Consider the following 23,621-nt stretch of genomic DNA (forward strand, 5'->3'; position numbering starts at 1 on the left):
CCTACCCTTCTAGGCTTCTTACACCTTACTCCCCACCCTACACTTTTCTATCCAATGACTCTAGCCCCCTGGCTGTTTCAGGAATCAGATACTGATTTTTTTCTTTGGTTTTTCCTCATACCTAGAATATTCTTCCTCTTCTGCTCTATAAAATTCACTGGCTTCTGTTAAATACCAACTAAAATTCCATCTTTTTCAAGAAGCCTATCCCATCCCTTCCTAATTCTAGTGCCTTCCCTCTGTTCATTATTTCCTATTTATCCTGTATATACTTTATATATATATATATATATATTTGTTTTCATGATATCCCCCACATTGGATTGTGAGTTCCTTGAAGGCAGGAACTACTTTTTGCCCCTTTTTGTAATCCTAGCACTTAGCATAGTGCTTGGCAAATGGTAGACACTTAGTAAATGTTTATTGAGTGATTAAATGATCCCCTTACCATAAGAGGTTGCTCCATCCCTGTTGGACCAACAGGTCTCTTGTTACACTTTCTTATTTAAAAATACAGTAGATTCTCATTCTTTGGAATGGTTGGAGCAGTCATATCTATCTTACGGATAATAGATAATAGAAAAGAGCCCAGGATTTTGGACTTGGACTTTGTTCTCTCTCACTGAATCTCTCTCTGAGGGTCAGTTTCCTTATCTGTCTATCATATGGTGAAGGTCAAATGCAAATTTAGAATTCCTTAACCTCCAATGGCTGCCACTCTGCCTTCCATGGTCTCATTAAGGATAGCTACTGCGCATAGTTGGGGTCCTCCAGGTCTGACAAATGTGAAAGTTCTCTTTCCCCTCTTGGACTGGACTCTGCAGTGAATGTGGAAATGTGGAACTACCCAAAGCCTCTCAGACTAAAGCATCTGTTGTTCACTCTGTTTGAAAATGTAGCTAGCTATCTGGACTCAAAGTAGGAGGGTATATTTGTTCATCTTGGGAACCTCTGGATTCATGTGTACCCCGAAAAACCTATGGAAAAGAACAGAAATACAGTATTTCTCTTCAGCTTTGATGTCTTCCATTTTTGCAAGGAAAAATTCCTTTTCTTTCTTTTTCAAATTGTTCATGCCATAACCACACAGGATGAATATTGATGGCCATTAAGATCTATGTAAGGATTTTAGATAACATGTGCATAACATGAAAAAGAGAGAAATACTCTCCTTTCTGCTGCCTAGCAGCCAGAGGAGGGCAAATAAAAAAGTATGAAGAAAGAGATTTGGAGTTGACTAATAATAGGAAAATCTACTTCTCCTTACAGGCAAGAAGGAGTTGTTTGCCTCCCGGTGGCTACAGTTCACCAGCTCTTTTTCTTTTGATTTGTAACTCTTCAGCAACATAGATCCAGTCCCATCCCCAGCAGATGATATGAACATGGTCATGATGTTATTTATACTATCAGATTTTCATGGCCTCTCCTGATGCGGCTCATGATAATCTCTCTTCCTTCTTCCCAGATATTCATCAAAAATCAAGAATGAGATCAATGGAACTTGGAGAATGCTGGATAAATTGCCTAACTTGTAGGCAGATACTTAGATTCCCCAAAGTCAGTCAGTATGTAAGCTTTTATTAAGCACCTAGTTTGAGTACTCTGTGCCCTCATGGAGATTACATTTGAAGGAGAAGCTAACACTGCAAAGAGAGTGGTCAGGAAGAAATGTTCTGGTTTAGGAATTCACAGGGATGGTGAATAGACTCCTAGGACAATTCACTGACATGACCTTGATTTGATTACTGTTACCAGAGCTAGTCGTGGAAAGAAGAATATAGGGACAGGAATATACACATAGATGATCAGAGCGCAGTGCACAATCATTTGGGATTAGCTAGATTTGGAGAATTCTCACTCATTCAGATCCCAAAGCCCAAAATCAGATATCAAAGCTGGAATGTCAAGAGGGAGGTGGGGCATTGGCATTAAATGGTTAGAGAGCACCCTAGGAATCTGGGTCTGGTTAAGTGTGGAGAACTCTCATGGCAACATCTCTGTAGATAGGGTCATGCCAAGTTATATTTATATTGTTCTAATGGATTATGGAGTACCTCCAGGGAAACCACATGAAGAAACCACAGCCCAGGAAATAAAGGCTGATAAAAATATAGATCATACCAATAAGATTTTTATCAAGTGTTTTGCTTTATTTTTTAAGTCTTTTTCATTGATACACTATATAATATTTGAATTTAAAAGGGATCTTTGAGGCAGTTAGGTGGTTCAGTGGGTAGAATGCCAATTCTGGAGTTGGGTAGACCTGGGTTCAAATATGACTTCAGACACTTCCTAGCTTTGTGATCCTAGGCAAGACACTTACCTCGAAAGCCTTGCTCTTACGTCCCCGCCAAATCATTAAATTTCATCCACAGCATCTCTAATAAAGGATTATCCAGTCTGGAATTAAAGATCTCCAGTAGCTCCTCCAGACCAGCTCACTGATGCAGCAAGAATCCAAAGACAAACTCCAAAGGAGAAGTTCAAAGGAGAAGTCCCTTGGACAGGAAGTTTTTCCACGTCACTTCCTGTCCCTTCCCCACTTTACGGGAACCAATCCCAGTCTTTCAATTTGCCCAGCACTGCCCAGGGGCTAGGAAGTGGCCTCTGGAGTTGTCACCCACTCTAGCAAGTGTAAACTCTCATACTTAGTGACTGGTAAGATACTAAGTAAGGGTACTATCAACAGAGGTGGCTCATCTAATTTGGATATTCCTAATTATTAGGAAATTTTCTTTATGTTGGGCTGATATCTATATTCTTATAACTCCTTCCTTTGGGTTCTAGTTCTATTCTCTGAAGTAAGCACATGTCTAATTCCTATGGCTTCCTCTGAAATAAGATGCTAAAAATAGATTTTATTTGTACAAAACTTTAAAAATTTAATGTAATAAAAATTATCCAATTTATCTCATAATGCTCTCTCTTTATTCATAAATTCTTCTCTTATCCATAAATATGATAGGCAATATGTTCCCTGTTCTTCTAATTTACTTTTTTTTTAATCCTTATCTTATGTCTTAGAACTGATACAAAGTATTGGTTCCAAGGCAAAAGAACATTAAGGACTAGGCAATTGGGATTAAATGATTTGCCCAGAGTCACACAACTAGGAAGGGTCTGAGGTCACATTTGAACCCAGGGTCTCCCATTTCCAGGCCTGGCTGTCTATCCACTAAACTACCTAAATGGTAAACACCCAGAGCATTTAATTTTTAAAAAAACCTTTACTTTCTGTCCTAGTGATAACTGTATGACAGAAAGGTAAGAGCTAGGCAAATAGGGTTAAGTGACTTGCCCAAGTCACATAGGTAGACAGTTTCTGAGGTTAGATTTGAACCCAGGTCTTCTAGACTCCAGGCCTGATGCCCTATCCATTCTGCCACTTAGCTGCCCCTCTAATTTACTTTGAATATCTTCCTTTATGTCTAGGTTATGTATCCATTTTGATCTTCTCTTAGTAATAAAAATGACAATTTCATCTAAACTAATCTACTTATTCAATGCCACAAATTAAATTACCAAAAAATTATTTTACTGAGCTAAAAAAACAAAATTCATTTGGAAGAACAGTCAAGAATATCAAGGGAATTAATGAAAAATGTAAAGGAAGGAGATCTAACAGTACCTGATCATAAACTATATTATATGGTATTAATTATCTGATACTGGCTAAGAAATAAAAAGACGGATCAGTGGAATAGAGTAAATATACAATATACAGTAGGAAATTATTAGAATATTTGATAACTATAAAGATTTAAGCTTTTGGGATAAGCATTCACTCTTTGGTAAGAATTGTTGGGAAAACTGAAAAGTAGTCTGGCAGAAACTAGATATAGATCATAGAGCAATATCTTGCACAATTTATCAAGTGTTATATAATTATGTTCATATTGTTCCTGGGTTTGTCTTGGCAGGTATATTTCCAGGTATTTTATATTGTCTATAGTTATTTTAAGTGAAATATCTCTTATATCTCCTTTTAATACATTGTTGGTTATATATTAAAATGCTGATAGTTTATATGGTTCTATTTCATATCCAGAAGGAATCAGAATCATTTTTTTGCAGATGAATTCTTTAAAATCAAGTAAAAAGTTAAGTGAAACAATAATTTTAGCAAAGAAGCAAGATACTGGTTTTATTATATTGACTCTACACACCAATGAAAATTTAATATTTCTCCAATTATTGAAATCTGACTTACATAATTTACCAAATAGGGTCAAAATGTATACATGACCTAGACAAAAATGTATAACCTTTCTAATAGATTGTTGTAGTTTCCTAGCTAGTATTTTATTTAGAATTTTTGAATCCATATTCATTAGTAAAATTGGACTATAACTATTGTTCTTCCTGGTTTAGGTATCAACACCATAATTAATTCATAAAAGGAGTTTGGTAGGATTCCTACTTTGCCTATTATTCCAAATAATTTACTTAATATTGGAATTAATCTTTTTTTTAAATACTTACCTTCCATTTTAGAATCAATACTATATATTGGTTCCAAGGCAGAAGAGTGTTAAGGGCTAGGCAATGGGGGTTAAGTGACTTGCCCAGGGTCACACAGCTAGGAAGTATCTGAGGTCAGATTGGAACCTAGGACCTCTTGTCTCTAGGCCTGACTCTCAATCCACTGGCTAATCTTTAAATATTTGGTAGATTTTTTGCACAATTGATTTAATTCCTCATATATTTGAGTAATTAGACCTTTGTCAGAGTTATAAAGATTTTTCCCCAATTTGTTGTTTCCCTTCTGATTCTGGTTGCATTGTTTTTGTTTTTACAAAAGCTTTTTAATTTAATATAATCAAAATTATTTATTTTACATTTTGTAATTTTTTCTATCTCTTGCTTGGTTTTAAAATCTTTCTTTTCTCAGAGATCTGAAAGTATACTATTCTGTGTTTGCCTAATTTACTTACAGTTTCCTTCTTTATATTCAAGTCATTCACCCATTCTGAATTTATCTTCTTGTAGGATGTGAGATATTGATCTAAACCTAATCTCTCCCATATTGTTTTCCAACTTTCCTAGAGTTTTTGTCAAATAGTGGATTTTTGTCCCAAAAGTTGGGCTCTTTGGGTTTATCATAGACTGTCTTGCTGATGCCATTTATCCCAAGTCTATTCCACTGATACTCCCTTCTGTCTCTTCACCAGTACCATATTGCTTTGATGACTGCTGCTTTATAGTATAGTTTAATATCTGGTACTGCTAGGCCACCTTCCATCACCTTTATTTTTTTCATTATTTCCCTTGATATTCTTGATCTTTTGTTTTTCCAAATGAACTTTGTTATAGTTTTTTTCTAATTCTGTAAAAAAGTTTCTTGGTAGTTTGATAGGTATGGTACTAAATAGGTAAATCAATTTGGGTAGAATGGCCATTTTTATTATGTTAGCTTGTCCTACCCATGAGCAATCAATGTTTTTCCAATTGTTTAGATCTAGTTTTAATTGTTTGGAAAGTGTTTTGTAGTTGTGTTAGTATAATTCCTGTGTTTGTTTTGGTAGATAGATTCCTAAGTATTTTATATTGTTTAGGGTGATTTTAAATGGTGTTTCTCTTTCTAACTCTTGCTGCTGCAATGTGTTAAAAGTATATAGAAATGCTGATGATTTATGTGCATTTATTTTGTATCCTGCAGCTTTGCTAAAGTTGTTGATTATTTCCACTAGCGTTTTAGTTGATTCCCTAAGATTCTTTAGGTATACCATCATATCATCTGCAAAGCTTGGTCTTCTCATTGCCTATTTTAATACCTTCAATTTCTTTTTTTTCAACTGCTAGTGTTTCTAGTACAATGTTAAATAATAGAGGCGATAATCAGCATCCTTGTTTCACTCCTGATCTTACTGGGAAGGCTTCTAATTCATCCCCATTGCAGAATATGCTTGTTGATGGTTTTAGATATATACTGTTTACTATTTTTAGGAAAGGTCCTTCTATTCCTATACTTCCTAGTGTTTTCAGTAAGAATGGGTGTTGTATTTTGTCAAAGGCTTTTTCAGCATCTATTGAGATAATCTTGTAATTTTTGTTTGTTAGTTTGTTGATATGGTCAATTATGTGGATGATTTTCCTAATGTTGAGCCATCCTTGCATTCCTGGTATAAATCCCTCCTGATCATGACAGATAACCCTCATGATCACTTACTGGAGTCTTTTTGCTAGTATTCTATTTAAGATTTTTGTATCTGTGTTCATTAGGGAGACTGGTCTGTAGTTTTCTTTCTCTATTTTTGGTCTGCCTGGCTTTGGAATCAGTACCATATTAGTGCCATAAAAGGAATTTGGTAGAACCCCTTCTTTGCTTATTATATCAAATAATTTGCATAGTATTGGGATTAGTTGTTTTTTGAATATTTGATAGAATTCACTTGTGAATCCATCAGGCCCTGGTGATTTTTTCTTAGGGAGTTCTTTGATGGCTTGTTCAATTTCTTTTTCTGATATTGGATTATATATGTATTCTATTTCTTTTGCTGTTAATTAGGCAATTTATATTTTTGTAAATATTCATCCATATCACCTAGATTGCTATATTTATTGCCATATAATTGGGCAAAATAGTTTGCCATTCCCCAACTGATAAATGGGCAAGGGACATGAATAGGCAATTTTCAGATAAAGGAATCAAAACTATCAATAAGCGCATGAGAAAGTGTTCTAAATCTCTAATAATTAGAGAAATGCAAATCAAAACAATTCTGAAGTGTCACCTCACACCCAACAGACTAGCTAAAATGACAGCAGGAGAGAGTAATGAATATTGGAGGGGATGTGGCAAAATTGAGACATTAATGCATTGCTGGTGGAGTTGTGAATTGATCCAACCATTCTGGATGGAAATTTGGAACTATGCCCAAAGATTGTTAAAAGATTACCTGCCCTTTGATCTAGCCATACCATTGCTGGGTTTGTACTCCAAAGAAATCATAGGGAAAAAGACTTGTACAAAAATATTTATAGCCTTGCTCTTTGTGGTGGCAAAAAACTGGAAAACGAGGGTATGCCCTTCATTTGGGGAATGGCTGAACAAATTATGGTATATGCTGGTAATGGAATACTACTGTGCTCAAAGGAATAATAAACTGTAGGAATTCCATGTGAAGTGGAAAGACCTCCAAGAATTGATGCAGAGTGAAAGGAGCAGAACCAGAAAAACATTTGTACTCAGAGACTTATACACTGTGGTAAAATTGTAAGTAATAGACTTCTGTACTAGCAGTAATGCAATGATTTGGGACAATTCTGAGGGACTTATGGAAAAGAACGCTACCCACATTCAGAGGAAGAACTACAGGAGTGGAAATGCAGAAGAAAAATAACTGCTTGAACACATGGGTTGATGTGGACATGATTGGGGATGTAGACTCTAAACAACCACCCCAGTGCAACTATCAATAATATGGAAATAGGTCTTGATTGATGACACATGTAAAAAACAGTGGAAATGAGCATTGGCTATGGGTGGAGGGGTAGAGGAGAGAGTAAGAACATGAATCATGTAACCAAGGAAAAATTTTCTAAAAAATAAAATTAAAAAAAATTTTGGTAGAATTGATTTATAGATCCATCTGGTCCTGATGCTTTTTCCTTAGGAAGCTCATTCATGGAGCATTCAATTTCTTTTCTAAAATAGGTTTCTTTCTATTTCCTCTTCCATTAATCTAGATAGTTTATTTTTTGTTATTCTATTTCACTTAAGTTGTTAAACTTATTGGCATATAATTGGGCAAAAAATAACTCCTAATAATTTTTGAAATTTCTTTTCATTAGTAGTGTATTAATGCATTTCATTTTTGATAATATTGAGTTGGTTTTTTCTCTTTGTTTAAAAATGCTATTAATCAGTGATTTATTTATTTGTTGGTTTTACATAAAACAAGCTCCTAATTTTACTTATTAATTCAATGGATTTTTTTACATTCAATTTTATTAATCTTACCTTTAGTTTTTAGGATTTCCAATTTGTTGTTTATTTGGAGATTTTTGATATCTTTTTCTAGTTTTTGTAAATTTCATACCTAGTTCATTAATCTACTCTTTATTTTTTTATCAATATAAGCATTTAAAGAGAAAAATTTTCCTCTGGTTATTGATTTTGTGGCATCCCATAAGTTCTGATATATTGTCTCAATGTTAAAATTCTCTTTAATAAGGTTACTTATTGTTTCTATGAGTTGTTCATTAACCTACCTCTTGGTTGGTGAGTGGCCTCAGGTACTTTTCACTTCTGACCCTCTGCTCCCAGCACCACTGCCACCACAAACACTCCTGCTTCCCACTGTTCCTCTGGCCACCATGAGCATCAGATCACCCCTTTGCTCTGGAACAGAAAATCAGGATCTCTGGTCTCTTGGGAGTAACCACAACCAGCAGGAGCTTTGCCACTCCATGACCACACTCACCTCACGCTTGCTCCTCAAGTATGGTCAGCATACCTGGGCCCCACATCCATCATTGAGGGAGGGCCCCTGCAATCTTCATCTATTCCGAAGTCTGACCCCCACATAGTCCACATTCTGTAGGACAAAAGTTCCTGAAGCTGAAGCTGCCTCTAAAACAGTTGACCCCAGAGCTCCCTGTTTGTTGGCTCAGCTGTATCTGCCTGAAGGTATCTGCATTTGAATCAGGCTAGACCATCACCCCAGAAGGTCACATCTTTCTAACATCCTCCTGAGTTGTCCACACTTATTACTTACAAGTTCTATATTCTAAGTTTGCTTCTCTAAAATTCACTTTACAGCCTCATTTTAAGTTATGGAGGAGGAGGAAGAAATTTGGGAGATCCAGGTAATTTCTTGCCTTATTCTGCCATCTTCCTACAATTTTTTCCCTACTAACTTTCTCTTTCCTTTCCACTCAGGCCATAACTTCCTAGAACTATGGTAAACCTAAAATCATTTCACATGAAGACTTTAACATACTTGTTTAAAAATACCTGCTAGAAATGTGTAACTTGAAGTAGGTAAATGGTATGGATATTTCCAGAAAGATGGGTTCCCCAGACATTATCTCATAGATTCAGGGATAATTTGGTGGTGGGGTAATACTCACAGAACCCTATTCCCTGAAGTCACTTTCCTCCCAAAAATGACTCTTTTTCTTCTTTCCACAGAAACTAGAAGTACTGACATTATAGCCTCCCTCTGTATAATCAAATAAAACTTTCCTAATGCTTAGCACTCTTGTTCTGCAGAAAGGACTATGCACACTATTGATTAATATTTCAGCTCTCAAACTCTGGTGTTTAAAGGTTAAATCTAGCCTGAAACTGAAAATTAAATGAATTTGTGGTGTGCAAGGTAGATTATGTAAGAGTGGGAGTTTTGGTTGATTTATAGTCCAGAACACTATAATCTAAATAGTCTGGGCTCTCACAATCCAATGTATGACTTTTCATTTTTAAAAAATGTATTATGTGGAACAGCTAGGTAGCTCAATGAATAGAGAGAGCCAGGCCAAGAGAAAAGTCCCTGATTCAAATCTAGCCTGACACTTCCTACCTATATAACTCTGGACAAGTCACTTGACCCCCCTCCCCCCACTATCTAGCCTTTAGTATTCTTCTGCCTTAGAACCAATACATAATATTGATTCTAAGACAGAAATTAAGAGTTTAAATCTTTTTTTATTATGAACTTAATTTCTGGTGTGTTTTTACTTTTCAAAATTTCAAAATCTTCAAATTTTATTCTGGGTAAAAGCTCCCTCCTTTCTATAAAAATTAGATATAGAGAATTATTTCCATATTAGAGCAGCTGAAAAACTTAGAAACATCCTAGAAACTTGAGGTCTCTTGAGCTGAAATATAGACATATTTATGTGACTAGAACCTGATGCATTTTTTTTTTTAAATTTTAAACCCTTAACTTCTTTGTATTGACTTATAGGTGGAAGAGTGGTAAGGGTAGGCAATGGGGGTCAAGTGACTTGTCCAGGGTCACACAGCTGGGAAGTGGCTGAGGCCGGATTTGAACCTAGGACCTCCTGTCTCTAGGCCTGGCTCTCAATCCACTGAACTATCCAGCTGCCCCCCACCCCACCATGCATTTTTTAAATGACAAACTTCTCAAGAAAAGAAAGACGGCACAGAGCCAAATGGAATTAAATTTCAGAAGGGCTAGAGAGGGACAAAGAACAAAAGCATCTTATTTGTTTTTTGTTAGGGTTGCCATGGACAGGCCTTGTTCAGAGTGGGCTATGATTGGTTAGAACTGCCCACATTGATGAGATCACAGATACATTGGAATTCAGGATTGCAGTTGCCTATTAATATTTTTTTAGTGGTGCATTAATGTCCCAGTTTTGCCACATCCCCTCCAACATTCATTACTCTTCCCTGCTGTCATTTTAGCCAATCTGCTAGGCGTGAGACAATACCTCAGAGTTGTTTTGATTTACATTTCTCTAATTATTAGAGATTTAGAACACTTCCTTATGTACTTATTGATAGTTTTGATTTCTTTATTTGAAAATTGCCTATTCATGTCCCTTGCCCATTTATCAACTGGGGAATGGCTTGATTTTTTCTACAATTGATTTAGCTCTTTGTATATTTGAGTAATTAGACCTTTGTCAGAGTTTTTTGTTATAAAGATTTTTTTCCCAGTTTGTTGTTTCCCTTCTGATTCTGGTTGCATTGTTTTTGTTTGTACAAAAGCTTTTTAATTTAATGTAATCAAAATTATTTATTTTACATTTTGTAATTTTTTTCTAACTCTTGCTTGGTTTTAAAATCTTTCTTTTCTCAGAGATCTGGAAAATGAGGGTATGCCCTTCAATTGGGGAATGGCTAAACAAATTGTGGTATCTGCTGGTGATGGAATACTATTGTGCTCAAAGGAATAATAAGCTGGAGGAATTCAATGTGAACTAAAATGACCTCCAGGAATTGATGCAGAGTGAAAGGAGCAGAACCAAGAGAACATTATACAAAGAGATGTACTGTGGTACAACTGAAAGTAATGGACTTCTGTACTAGCAGCAACGCAATGATCCAGGACAGATTCTGAGGGACTTATGAGAAAGAACATTCTCCACATTCAGAGGAAGACTAACAGGAGTGGAAACAGAAGAAAAACAACTGCTTGAACACATGGGTTGAAGCAGACAGGATTTGGGATGTAGACTAAATGACCACCCCGGTGCAATGATCAATAATATGGCAATAGGTCTTGATCACATGAAGAAACCAGTGGAAATACACATTGGCTATGGGGGTAATGTTGGGGGGGAGAGAGTAAGAACATGAATCATGGAACCATGGTGGGGGGGGGGGAGATTCTTTTAGTGCTATCTTGTTAAAGGCTATTTGGAAGGTTGGGGGACATTTTACACCTGAATTTTTATGTTTATTTGGTTTGGTTGATCATCATTAGATAGATTCTCTGCCCCTGTCTCTCCCTCTCTAATATACACTCAAATTTATAAATAACAGAAAGCTCATTTACTTTTATTTTTCAGTGATTACCTCATTTATTTTAAGACTGAGACTTCTGCAGATTTTCACAGCTAGCAGTGTGCATATTATTCTTCCAGTTATTGTTTTAGTCTCTTTCATGTGCTATTGACCTCTGGGCTGTGAGGCTTGAGGCATGGGTGTGACTCTTGCCCAGAGTCCTGACAAAATCTGATCCTGAGGACTTAACTCCAAAAGGTCATTTTCCCCTTGCCTTATTTCCTCCACTTAAAAGAGTTTTACTACCAAAGAAATCTCCAAAATTAAAAAAAAAAAAAAAAGTCTAAGTTGGTTTCTGTTTCTCCATATGGGGTATAACCCACCTTTCTCTCTCTTGATTTGAGCAGAGGTAAGAGAGTCCCACCCTGCACAGACGCACAATGTACATATAATATCTCACATTGTATTACAATGTACACAATGTATCAGGTATGGAACAGCCTCCAGAAAAATGTCTAAGCAATATGGAGGACTCCTAGGAATTCATGAATATGAATTGCCCAAGTAGCCCATTCAAAGACTCCATGCACCCACACCTCTCCCAAGTAAATGCTGTTTGGGAGTCATTCACCTCAGACCCCTGTCCAAACAGCTCATGTGCTTGGCTTTCTATCTTTCTTCAGAGCCCCTGCTTCATCAGAAAAGCTGCTTTCCTCTCTTTTCCTCCTTTTTCTCCCTTTTGTCTTTCCCTCCCTCTTTCTTTTACCCTGCCTTTATCAGAGTTTCTTCTTCTTCTTTTTTAGAAAGATTTTTTTTACCAATTACACGGTATAACAATTTTCCACATAAGTTTTCTGAAGTTATATGATCCAAATTTTCTTCCTCCTTCCTCTCTCCCCCCCTTCCCAGAGATGGTAAGTAACTTGTTTATCAAGGCTTCTCAATCTTTTTTTGTGTAATATCCCCGAGGCAATCTAGTGAAACCTATGTCCTTCTCAGGATTATGTTTTTCAAATTCATAAGATGAAATCCAAAAGATTATAAAGGAAATCAATTATGCTAAAATAGAAAAAAGGAAACATACAATAATCAAAATCTTTTTTTTAAGGTTCATGGGGCAGCAATGGAAATGGGAATCACATGGTGAAGTATTCCAAAGATACCTTTTTTTAATTAAAAAATTTTTTTTTGCCAATTAGTACCAATTTCCACACAAATTTTTCTAAGTTCTATGATTGAACTTATCTCCCTCCTTCCTTTTCCTTCTCCCTCCTGGTGCTGGTAAGCGATTCAATCTGGGTTATACATGTGTATTAAAAGATGACATTTTTTAAGACATGGCAGAAGCTAGAGCCTGTGGTAGAATATTAACGGTGCCTAAACCAAATCCTGGAGAGATTGGGAAAGAGATGTACATGTTCTAAACCAGGTGGCAGTTATGAAGGGGAGCACTTTCCTAAGAACAACTTAGGAACTCATGAACTTGGGTTTCTGGAGGAGTTGTTTTTCTAACAACCTCAAGTTCAACTATTCTAGGATCTAGCCTTTTACTAAAGAAGAGAAAGTTTGTGACAGTTCCTAGCCAGTACCTAATCTCAAAATCTAGGCTCCTAGCAAATGAATGAACAAATGAAAAAGTATTAAGTGCCTACTCTGTACCAAACATTCTGCTTAATATGAGAAATATAATTACAAAAGTATGGCAATATCTTCCTACAAGTAGTTTATTTTAGTAAGGGGAGACAACATTCACAAGAGAGTAGTAAAAAGTGGTGGATTTTGGTTTGGTAAGTCACCATGATAGGGAATGAAACCATAAGGGAGTTAATTGACATCACCTTTCCAGTAGTGATATTAGTACTTATTGGATTACAGTTTCAGAGTCAGAAATGGCTGAGGTAGAGAGAGTACTTCAGCAACAGAAAGAAGGCAAGAAGAGTAGTTGGATGGAATTGAAAGCATGGATGGGTCCAGCTAGATTCTGTGATGCAATCACCCATCAAGTCAGCTGAGGACCAATGATGGGCATTTGAGGGCTAAATTGGTAAGTTCCCTAGGGTATGCAGCAATAAGAATGGCAACATCCAGAGGACATAAAGCTAGAATGGGTAGGCTGAAAGAAAATGGCTAGTGTGATTTCCTGGGGAATAGTTCCTTGGGAACTGGTTCTTTAGTAACCCAAAGATCAAAAGTTAAGAAAAATATTGAGAAAAGAGGTGTTCCAGAGCAGAATTTCTTGAAGAAAGAAAAGGGTCACACAACTAGCAACCAAAGATGGATTTGTAGAAGACTAAGCTACTGTATAAAGGAACATGGGACCTGGACTTTATCTTCTGTTATTATTGTGCCCTATTTTGATTGTGCAATTCCACTAAAGAAGATGGTACCTATTTAACAGCTTTGGGTAGAGAAACAATTGTGGTCATTATACAGGCACAACTACAGGATAATGTTTTGAGTCTGAGAATACGTGTACCAGTTGAAAGCAACACTAACTAGGGGAAGGAGAATTATGTTGTTTACATGTTTTTTACATTTTTACAGGTTCCTATTAGTCCTTTGCTTTTTCTATATTTTTATTTTTCGCAGGAGTAGAACAAAACTGTTCAGTAGCCAATATATGCTTTGTTACCTTGAATATAAAAGACGAAATTTGGGGAATTCATATCTGTGGAGACCTAGATATGAGGCATATTCCAAGATTTTTCCCAAAGTAAACTCTGGGCATGAGTATTATGAGTGAAAGAGAATAATTTGGGAGATAGAGATTATACATGATCTGTATAAAAATAGAGTAGGGCATTGGATCACAGATTACAAATATAAGGATACTTCAGTCTAGCATTATGCACCTAGTTTTCTCTAACTGTTGTTATTGTTCAGTCATTTTAGACTCTTCATGACCCCATTAGGAGTTTTCTTTGCAAAGATAATGGAGTAGTTTGTCATTTCCTTCTCCAGCTCATTTTCCAGATGAGGAAACTGAGGCCAACAGGGGTAAGTGACTTGTCCAATGTCATGCAGCTAGTTTAAGTGTTTGAGGCCAGATATGAACTTATGAAGATGAGTCTTCCTGACTCCAGACCTAGAACTCTTATCTACTACCCTAATAGCTTAATTACCTATGTCTAGAATATATCCCATATCTTTCATCTTGAGAAATATTCTTAATAAACTTCATGCTTTTATTCAACAAGCATTGATTGAATGTTCTTATTTAGCAGTGTGTTTTTTTACTTGTCAGCACTAAGGAGAAGTGATATAAGGTGGTTGTTCACTCTTCAGTTTGCCATTTGATTCATTAATGTATTCATTGTTATTCTGAGTTCTAAGGTAATCTGGATAATTAAATTATGATCTCTCATTAATTAATCTATTAGCTCTTGGCCCCTACACTAGTTTATTGACCATTACTTAATAAACTGAAGAAACCTTTTTTTTCATATAGGTATATGGAGACAAGTGTTCTTACTTTTCCTTTTTATGTCAAAACCCTTAATTTTCTACATTTAAATAAACATCAAGGTTGCTGGTTATGCAATTTAACAGTATAACAAATAAACAAAGGCACAATTATTTACAATGTTGCATTTATGAGAGATCACAGGCAGTTTCCTCTAACCATCACTGCTACTCTTGATTTTTCTTCCTTTCAGGAACAGAGTCCCACCATTCAGCTCTTTGAGGATGGCAGACAAAGATCTTCAAAAAAATCTCCCTATGATATTTCTTTGCAAAGTAAAGTTAAAATAGTACCTCTAGGAAAGTAGCTCTCTTCATAATCCTTCCTTCTGTATTTTACTCAGTCTCTCATCACCCATGACTGGCTCTCCAAAATGACAGTTAAACTCTTAGTCTTTTAATATTACATAGCATAGCTCCTTAAATGTATAGTAACTATATCAATAGTTCCTGTAGGAAAGACTCTTGAAGCTGGTGTTATATAATGACAAAAACTCATGAAATTGAGCTGCTTCCCCACTGTTGTATGACTTGAATGCAAAGAACCAGATCTCTGCTAATCTGTAAATTCCTCTTTTGCTACTGATGACTGAGTGAATAATCATGGTTGCTTTTCAAAAGCAAAACAGGAAGAATTTGGAGGTTTCTAGCACAATTGACAATGTTTTTGTGTTTCTTTTTTATGAATCTTTCTCTTAACTTGGCAATTTCTTTTCTCTTGGAGGATTTTGTTAGAGTTAAATTTAGGAAGAAGCTTTTAATGTTTGCCAATTTTTCATCTCCTGCCAGTCTAGGTTGGGCAGCTTTCCTTGCCAATTCTCTGTTACCATAGCTGCACATGATGTGTTGGTCTTAAACTTTGTCCTCTACAAGCAATAGAAATTGCTAGCAAGTTCAAGAAAGAAATCTAGAACAATGCAATCCACTTCCACATAGACTAACAGCTGATGTTAAACATCAAACAGCACAGACAGACAAGAATACATAGCAATATAATTATGAAACTTTTATATAGAAGCCTTTTCTACAACTTCTAAGGGGAAGTCCCCTAAAGTTAAGCAAATACTAATATAAAAATAGACAAAAAGGAAATATATCAAGGATTGGAAAGGTATAAATGTTTCTTATAAAAGTTTTTGTAGTGTGAGAACAGCCTCCCTGGAGGCCATCTCTTTTGTATAAAATAGTCAAGAGATTTGGGGTTATAGTCTTATAAATGGTTTGCCTGTCCATACCTCATTCATCTGAAACAATAAGGCCAATTTAACTTTCCTATGGCAAACTCTAGTTTCAAATTAGAACTCTCTATTTAGAAAAGAAAGAAAAAACAAAAATGTCAGTCGCTTTTCTTCTCTGGCCTCTGTTTCCTCATGTGTAAAATTAAAGTGTTGAACTATATGACTTCTATGATTCATTCTTGCTCTAAATTCTAATCCTATAATTTCAATATCACTTCCTGGCAAAACTAGCCAATAGAGGGCAGCTGGGCAGCTCAGTGGATTGAGAGCCAGGCCTAGAGACAGGAGGTCCTAGGTTCAAATCCAGCCTCAGACACTTCCTAACTGTGTGACCCTGGGCAAGTCACTTGACCCCCATTGCCTACCCTTACCACTCTTCCACCTATAAGTCAATACACAGAAGTTAAGGGTTTAAAAAAAAAAACAAAAAACTAGCCAATAAATCAACCAAGCCCAACATTACAGGTTGTGTTCTGTACCTGCAGCTAGAAAGATAGGAGGTGCATTCTAATTTTATTAGAGGCTTGGAGCAACCTTTTTATGGCTGTTAATAGCTTGTTATTATTTATTTGAGTGGTTTTTTTTAATATCTTTTGTCCTTTTTCATATCTATTTGAGAATGACTTTTGTTATTATGTATGATAGACCAAGGACTGGATCTATGATTTCATTGCTATAGAAAAATCCTGGATGAGAAAACCACTTCAACCAAGTATTATCTCCTCTATAATGTATGGTCTTAAAGAGTTGCCTAGGAAACTGAGAAGTAAAGTGATTTTACTAGTCAAATTGCCAGTATATGTCAATGGCTGTATTTGAACCCAGTCTTCTTGGTTCTAAAGAATTAACAAATCTAGCACATTGGCTCTGTCAGAAAAATGATATGCCTCATCTTGCACCTACAGGCCACCACCTTGTCATCAAAAGGCAGGCCAAATGCTTTATCATCAGTTTTCTGTACTGTATTAAACATTATGTTGATCAGAATTCTCAATTCTTTCAAAGTCGTTTTGCACTGAAATGGTGAAGTATAGTTGTATAAATTGTCTGCACAGGGTTTGTTTTTTTTCTGAATCCACCCCTTTTATCATTTTTTACAGCACAATAATTATTTAATCAGTCATTTCCTAATTGACCCATCTCTTTGTTTGGTTAGGAATGTTTTTCCTTAGTCACAGCTGTGAAAAGCACCTGTTCTGGCCCTTTTTCTACATGTACGTCTTACTATGATCTATCCTTAATGTCAGTTTCTCCATCTGTAAAATGATAGGATGGGAATAGATGATTTCCAGAGCTAATTCTAAATCCTCATTTCCAGCCAATTACTTTAATTCCACTATCTGAATCAAAGTAAACAACTAACTGTTCCATAAATGTGTGCCTTCCACACATCTGCTCCTGCTATTTTTACTACTAGGAATTCCTTTCTCATATGTATGTTTGTCGAAACTGTATCATAGATATTTGAGAATATGTCCTATATACCTTGCTAGACTATATTACTCCATGAGGGAAGGGACTCTGTCTTAGCTAACTTTTGTATCTGATCCAATAACTGGTACAAAGCTTTATACATAGTAGTCACTTAATATTCATGTCTTATACATAAACCCCATTTGCTTCTGTGTGATAGTTATCAGATCATAGGAATATAGATGTAGAACTAGCAAGGCCCATTATCAAGAGTTCTTCTAATCCTACATCTTCATTTTACAGATGAAGAAAACTAGACCCAGAGGGAGTAAAATACTGTCCAATATCACACAGCAATTAAATAGAACCTCATGTACTAGTAATTCATATACTGTTAACTCCTTATGGGCAAGGAAATTACTTCTCTTTGTATCTTGTCTAAACTAGCTGCTACAGACTAGGAATAGAGTTGTGGACATTTGATTTGAGCTCAATAAGTAGGAAATGCAACAAATAATAATTTTTAACATTTAAAAAATCAATATACCTATTTTTAAGGTCAGGAAATTCTCCCATCCAAGACAAAATAGTTATTTAATTTGTGATAAGAAAAATGTTACAATAAAGGCTCAATGTGGCCAGAGGTCAATAATACATGAGGTAAGGGGAGGAAAGGACGATTTTTTTTCATGAACTTAATTATCATTTAATATGTAAAAAAAAAAGATTACAGTTAGTAAATTTCTGTTACTTAGTTGGTGGCCTGGGCAAGTCATAAAAGGTCCAAGACTAGCAATGGATGGATGGAGTTTCCTCATCTAGGTGAAATAGCAGTCTGGTTCCTCTCTCTATTCTATATAAGTATTAAGTAGTAACAACAAAATCAAGTTGTTTGTACTCCTTTCTGTATTTTGACTTCTGTGTGTAAAATATGTGTGAGTGGGCTGTATAATATAAAGTCCTGTTGGCCTCTGTGGCAGAGAGAGCTATAAGACATGGGATCTGGTCCATTCCATCTCTAACACTAATTGTTTCTTTTGTAAAAAGTAGGAGGAAGGGGGCAGCTAGGTGGCTCAGCAAATTGAGAGCAAGGCCTAGGTCCTGGGTTCAAATGTGACTGCAGACATAGTCTAGCTGTGTGATCCTGAGCAAGTCACTTAACCCCTATTGTCTAGCACTTACTTCTGCCTTGGAACCAATACACAGAATTGAGTCTAAGAAGGTAGATAAGGATTTAAATTAAAAGGGGGTACAGTTAGGTGGCTCAGTGGATTGACCACTCTTCTGCCTTGAAACCAAACACAGTATTCATTCTAAGATGGAAGTTACAGGTTTAAGGGGGGAGAAAAAAAGAGTAGGAGGAAGGCTTTACCTTCACTGCCAATCCAGTAGAGAAGGGTCAGAAAGGATCCTCATGGCTGGAAGATCTCTTCTCCACTCTTATATTTCCAGATAGAGGACTAGAATTATATCTACATCTATAGAATTCTCTCTCTATATATTTATAATTATATATCAATTATGAGTACTCTAAGGGTATGAGACAAAGGTGTTCAGCATAAAGGACATTTTCCTCCATTGTTCTCTAGAGTAAGCAACACCTAGTTGACTAATACCAAGTTAGCTCCCTCCCATCAGATACAAAATACATAAAAGACTTATTATATATGAATTATATCAAATTATATCAAAGTAAGCAGTAAATAGAAATCAAATTAGAGTTAGCAGACAATACAACACACCAAAGTAAATGGAAGCTAATTCGGAGCAAGAGAAAAATTTCAGCTCAACAAACAGAATGATCTAATGGGGAAGAGGGAAGAATCTACTCTTAGCAATCTCTAGGACTTGCAAGCATTAGAAATCAGAGACATGGTGAGGGTCAGTTTCCCTGTTTGTGGCTCTGAAAAAATCACTAGTCCACCATTTAAAAGTCTGCCATCCAAAAGTCTTTGAAGTATTCCATCAGTCTTAAGTCATGTCTCCCTCATATATTCCATATTGAGTGTCTCCAGCTCAGAGGTCTCTCAGCTAGTTAGAGGTCATATCTTCTTACACATATATGTACCTAGAAGGCTCACCTCAGGGAAATCACCTCTGGCTTGGGTAGAAAGAGGATTAAATATGGATTTAAAAAGTTACATATACTTTTTTGCATATCTTATTACTCACTTCCCTACCATTCTTCCACTCCTCAATTCATTGTCACAAATATGTATAGACTGGTAAAAGAAAATAACATATTGGCCATACCTAAGATGGAAGAATTCCTTCTTCATCTCTCATTCATCACTTCTCTGCCAAGGTATATTTGTTCCATCATAATTTTGTGGAAGTCATTGTTCATTGCTTTGATAAGAATTTTATCTTCTTTTAAAGCCCCTTCCTTCCATCTTAGAATCAATACTTTGTATTGGTTCCAAGGCAGAAGAGGGGTAAACACCAGGCAATGTGGGTCAAATGATTTGCCCGGAGTCACACAGCTAGGAAGTGTCTGAGGTCAAATTTTAACCCAGTCTCTCTGCCTCTAGACCTGGCTCACAAGCCACTTAGTTAGCTGCCCTGAGAATTCTGTCTTTCAAAGATATTTTCCTTTAAATTTCTGTCATCCTAAATTGTTCTCCTGGTTCTCACTTATCTCTGTATCAATTAATTCAAGTATTCAGACGTCTACCTGAATTGTTTATAGCCTTCATTTTTCTTTTTTTTTAAACCCTTAACTTCTGTGTATTGGCTCCTCGGTGGAAGAGTGGTAAGGGTGGGCAATGGGGGTCAAGTGACTTGCCCAGGATCACACAGCTGGGAAGTGTCTGAGGCTGGATTTGAACCTAGAGCCTCCGGTCTCTAGGCCTGACTCTCAATCCACTGAGCTACCCAGCTGCCCCTAGCCTTCATTTTTTCAGGAGTATCATATTCAATTATATTTATCCATATCCCATAGTTTAGTCATTTATTCACCTCTTTTGCTTCTTGTTGTTTGTTACAACAAAATGTGCTGCTTACAATATTCTTGAGCCCCTTTCTTTCCTTTTGTGCTTGACTTCCTTGGAGCCAAACAGTATTTCTGGGTCCAAGGTACATATAGTTTGGAAGCTTTGGCAGAATAGTTCCAAAATGTTTTCCAGAAACAGAAAACCCAAAGCTCGGCTAAGTGTATGAAGGTACATGTTCTCCCATAACCCTTCCAACAATCGCTATTATTCCTCTTTGCTCCCGATGTATGCGGGGTGTTATCTCTTAAATTGTTTTAATCTGTCTTTCTATTAGTGATTTGGAATATTTTTTTTTTCAAATGCTAGTTCATTTGTGAACGAAATTTCAAAATTCAACTACGGTGCCTAAATCCTTGCATTTAGCAATAATATTAAGTCCCCGAAAGGGCGAACGAATGGAGTGAAGAGAAACCAGAGCCCACGTCTAGCGGTCCATAGCATCTAGGGCCCTCCATTCAATACACTAAGTGCCCGGGGTTTAGCTAGGTCTTAGCAGTACCCCCGGCCCACGAGGGGATTGCTTTCTCCTAAACTCCGCCCTCCTCAGCAGAGGGTCGGCCAGGTCTGCAGCCGGAAGTGGCCCCGTCCCCAGGTCCGGGCCTTCTCAGGAAGGCTGCCCGGGCCTAGGCCTGGGGGAGGGGCACAACGCCAACGCCTCTCCACTCCTCAGGCCTAGTCATTTCTATGCCTTGGGCTAGGGTGAGGGCGAGGTCGGGGCCGGGGAACGGCCGCCCAAACGACCGCCTCTTGGCTCGTCCTTCCCAGACCTCCTCAGCCGCCCATTTCTCCGAGGTTTCCCCGGGAGATCACGCAAAACCGCGAGCCCAGGCAGTTGGGGGGCCAACGGTTTTCCAACGAGAGGCAGCAGGGGGGAAGGAGGGGCGGGAGGAGAGGCGGGAAGAGGAGGTCGGAGTGGGCGGGGCGAGACAGTGACGGGAAGACCCCGCCCTTCTCATCGAGATCTCTAGAAAGTCGGGCTCGCGCCCGAAAGCCCAGGAGCGCGCGCGCGCGAAGGGGCCCGGGCATTTTGCTGCGTCACTAGCCGCCGCCGCCTCCGCCGCCGCCGCTGCTGCTGTTGCCGCCGCCTCTTCTTGCTGCTGCTGCCGCCGCCGCTGCCGCCGCCACCGCCACTGTCGCCTTTGCCAGGCCTTACCGGCCTTCGTACGCACACGTTCGTTCTCCCTCCTCGTGCCCTCCCTTACTCTTTCCTCCTCTCCCCGAACAGAGAAGAGCCTCTCTCGTCGCGCGGTGCATTGTGGGCATCCAGGCCAAGCCCGCCGTAGCCGCCGCCGCCGCCTGAGGGAAGAGAGCTAGAGAGAGAGAGGAGAGGCCGCGACCGGAGAGGGTGGCACCGGAGCCGGAGCCGCTCGCCTGAGGGGAGTCGGAGCCATCGCCGCCGCCTGAGACGTCCATCCCACCCGTTCGCCCGTCCCCCCTGCCCCGTTCACAATGTGAGTGTGATTCCTCGCGGAAGAGAGGCTTGGAGGCCGCAGCTCGGGGACGGGGCGGGAAACCTACATTTCCTCGGGCCTCCCCCTCTGGGCGGAAGAAATCTGCAGGCCAAACCCTTTCCCGAAATTATCAGGGCCCTTCCCCCATGCCTGCTAGCCGCGGGGCGTCTCTCGGGCCTCTGGACCCATTCCAGGAAGTTCCCGGGGCCCCCGGAATTATCCCCCACCCCCGACCACCGTCTTTAGTGATCCTGTTACCGTTACCATCCGAAAATATCTTGGAAGGGCGTCCCCTCGTGGCTTCTGGGTGGGGGGGTACCTGCTGGGGCACCGCGCCATGTGCATGGGGGAAGTCTCAGGGAGTGGCGATGACCACGAGTTGGGGGCACCATGTGGTGGCCAGCCGTCCAGGGTAGAGAGTACTGGCCACGTGCAGGTTACCCCACCGCGGGCCCGTGTCATCTTGACACTGGTTGCCCGTGTCACCCTGACATCGTGTCGTCCGTCTGGGTACTTATTTACTTAGCTGTGGGTCCCCGTCCCACCCCCCACCCCACCCCCCGGGCTTCTGTGGGACTGGTAGCCCGAAGAGATAGGGGGCAGTCCCAGCACTGCAGGTTCCTGGCCCCTACGGGGAGGGTCACTACCTAACAGGTATTTCGCACGTGTTGACCCCGAGGACTATTATGGCGTTTTAGGAGATAATATCCCACTTTAGCATTGTAGAAGAGGTAGGTATTCCTGCCTTAATTTACCATTACTTACATCTCATTGTGTTTGGTGGATTTCAGAAGTTTTTTAGGGGGCAATCTCCCAAAGGTGTGTGTGGGTAGTCGGTCACACATGCATTTTGGATGTAGAAGTTTGATTAAAACAAAGGGAAGATGCCTCATCTCTGGAATCTTGTATAGGAGGTGACACTGCAAGGTCTAGCATTTTTCTCTGCTCCAGGTAGGATTGTTCACTTTGTGATATTCTCAAATTTAATACTAACTTATGCCTAAATTCTAGGGATTTCAGACTAAAAAAAATTTTTTTTGGCCAATAAAGCAAACTAAACAAAAGTGCATAGGTTTTGTTGATTTTTAACTAAAACTAAATAGTGCTTCAAAGGCATCCAGGACTTATTAAAATGACATGCTGTTAGGGTGTGGAGAAAAATGGTCCAAGAGGCTAATATAAATAAAACATGGCATCCAGTTGACTGAAAATGTGTATTATCAAAAAAGAGTTTTTCAGAATGTGGAATTGTCTTTGGGTAGAAAATCCCAATTGTCTGTGAACCGTTACCTTTTTTTATGCCTATTAACAATTGTAGCTTTTCTTCATAGAAAGGTAGAAGTTTTGATCACTGCTACAGTCAAAACCCAAGATTTTTAGGAAGTACATATTCAAAATTTCTAGTTCATCTAGCATTGAATTGTGTCCCTTTTGAGAACCATGGGTTTAATCTAAGTTGAGGAAATTTGCAAATAGGTTTTAGTAATCATTTGGTCAAGAAGCAAAGTATTTAATTATCTTTTGATTTAGCTGCATGCTCAGAAAGTTTTTAAAACAAGAATTTAATGACCTGTATAATGAAGAAGGGAGAAAGAACCTTCTGAATAAATGAAACTTGGGTAAAAATCAAAATAGTAATCACTAT

General features: G+C 38.2%; 1 protein-coding gene across 5 annotated transcripts in view; it reads left to right on the forward strand.

Annotated features, from left to right (window-relative positions):
• The first annotated feature begins 21,389 nt into the window (after nucleotides 1–21,389).
• PTGES3 (prostaglandin E synthase 3) overlaps nucleotides 21,390–23,621 on the forward strand; it is a 48,014-nt gene continuing 45,782 nt past the window's right edge. For 2 of the 5 annotated variants that reach the window (XM_044679366.1, XR_006506397.1), the window contains exon 1: nucleotides 21,424–21,976. In XM_044679366.1, the coding sequence (XP_044535301.1) occupies nucleotides 21,975–21,976 (2 nt within the window). In that variant the 5' untranslated portion in view covers nucleotides 21,424–21,974. Of the gene's footprint in view, nucleotides 21,977–23,621 lie in introns of all 5 variants that reach the window. The other 3 variants (XM_044679367.1, XM_044679364.1, XM_044679365.1) reach the window with 3 other exon arrangements.

This window comes from Gracilinanus agilis, chromosome 5, assembly GCF_016433145.1.
Source record: "Gracilinanus agilis isolate LMUSP501 chromosome 5, AgileGrace, whole genome shotgun sequence".
NCBI lineage: Eukaryota > Metazoa > Chordata > Mammalia > Didelphimorphia > Didelphidae > Gracilinanus > Gracilinanus agilis.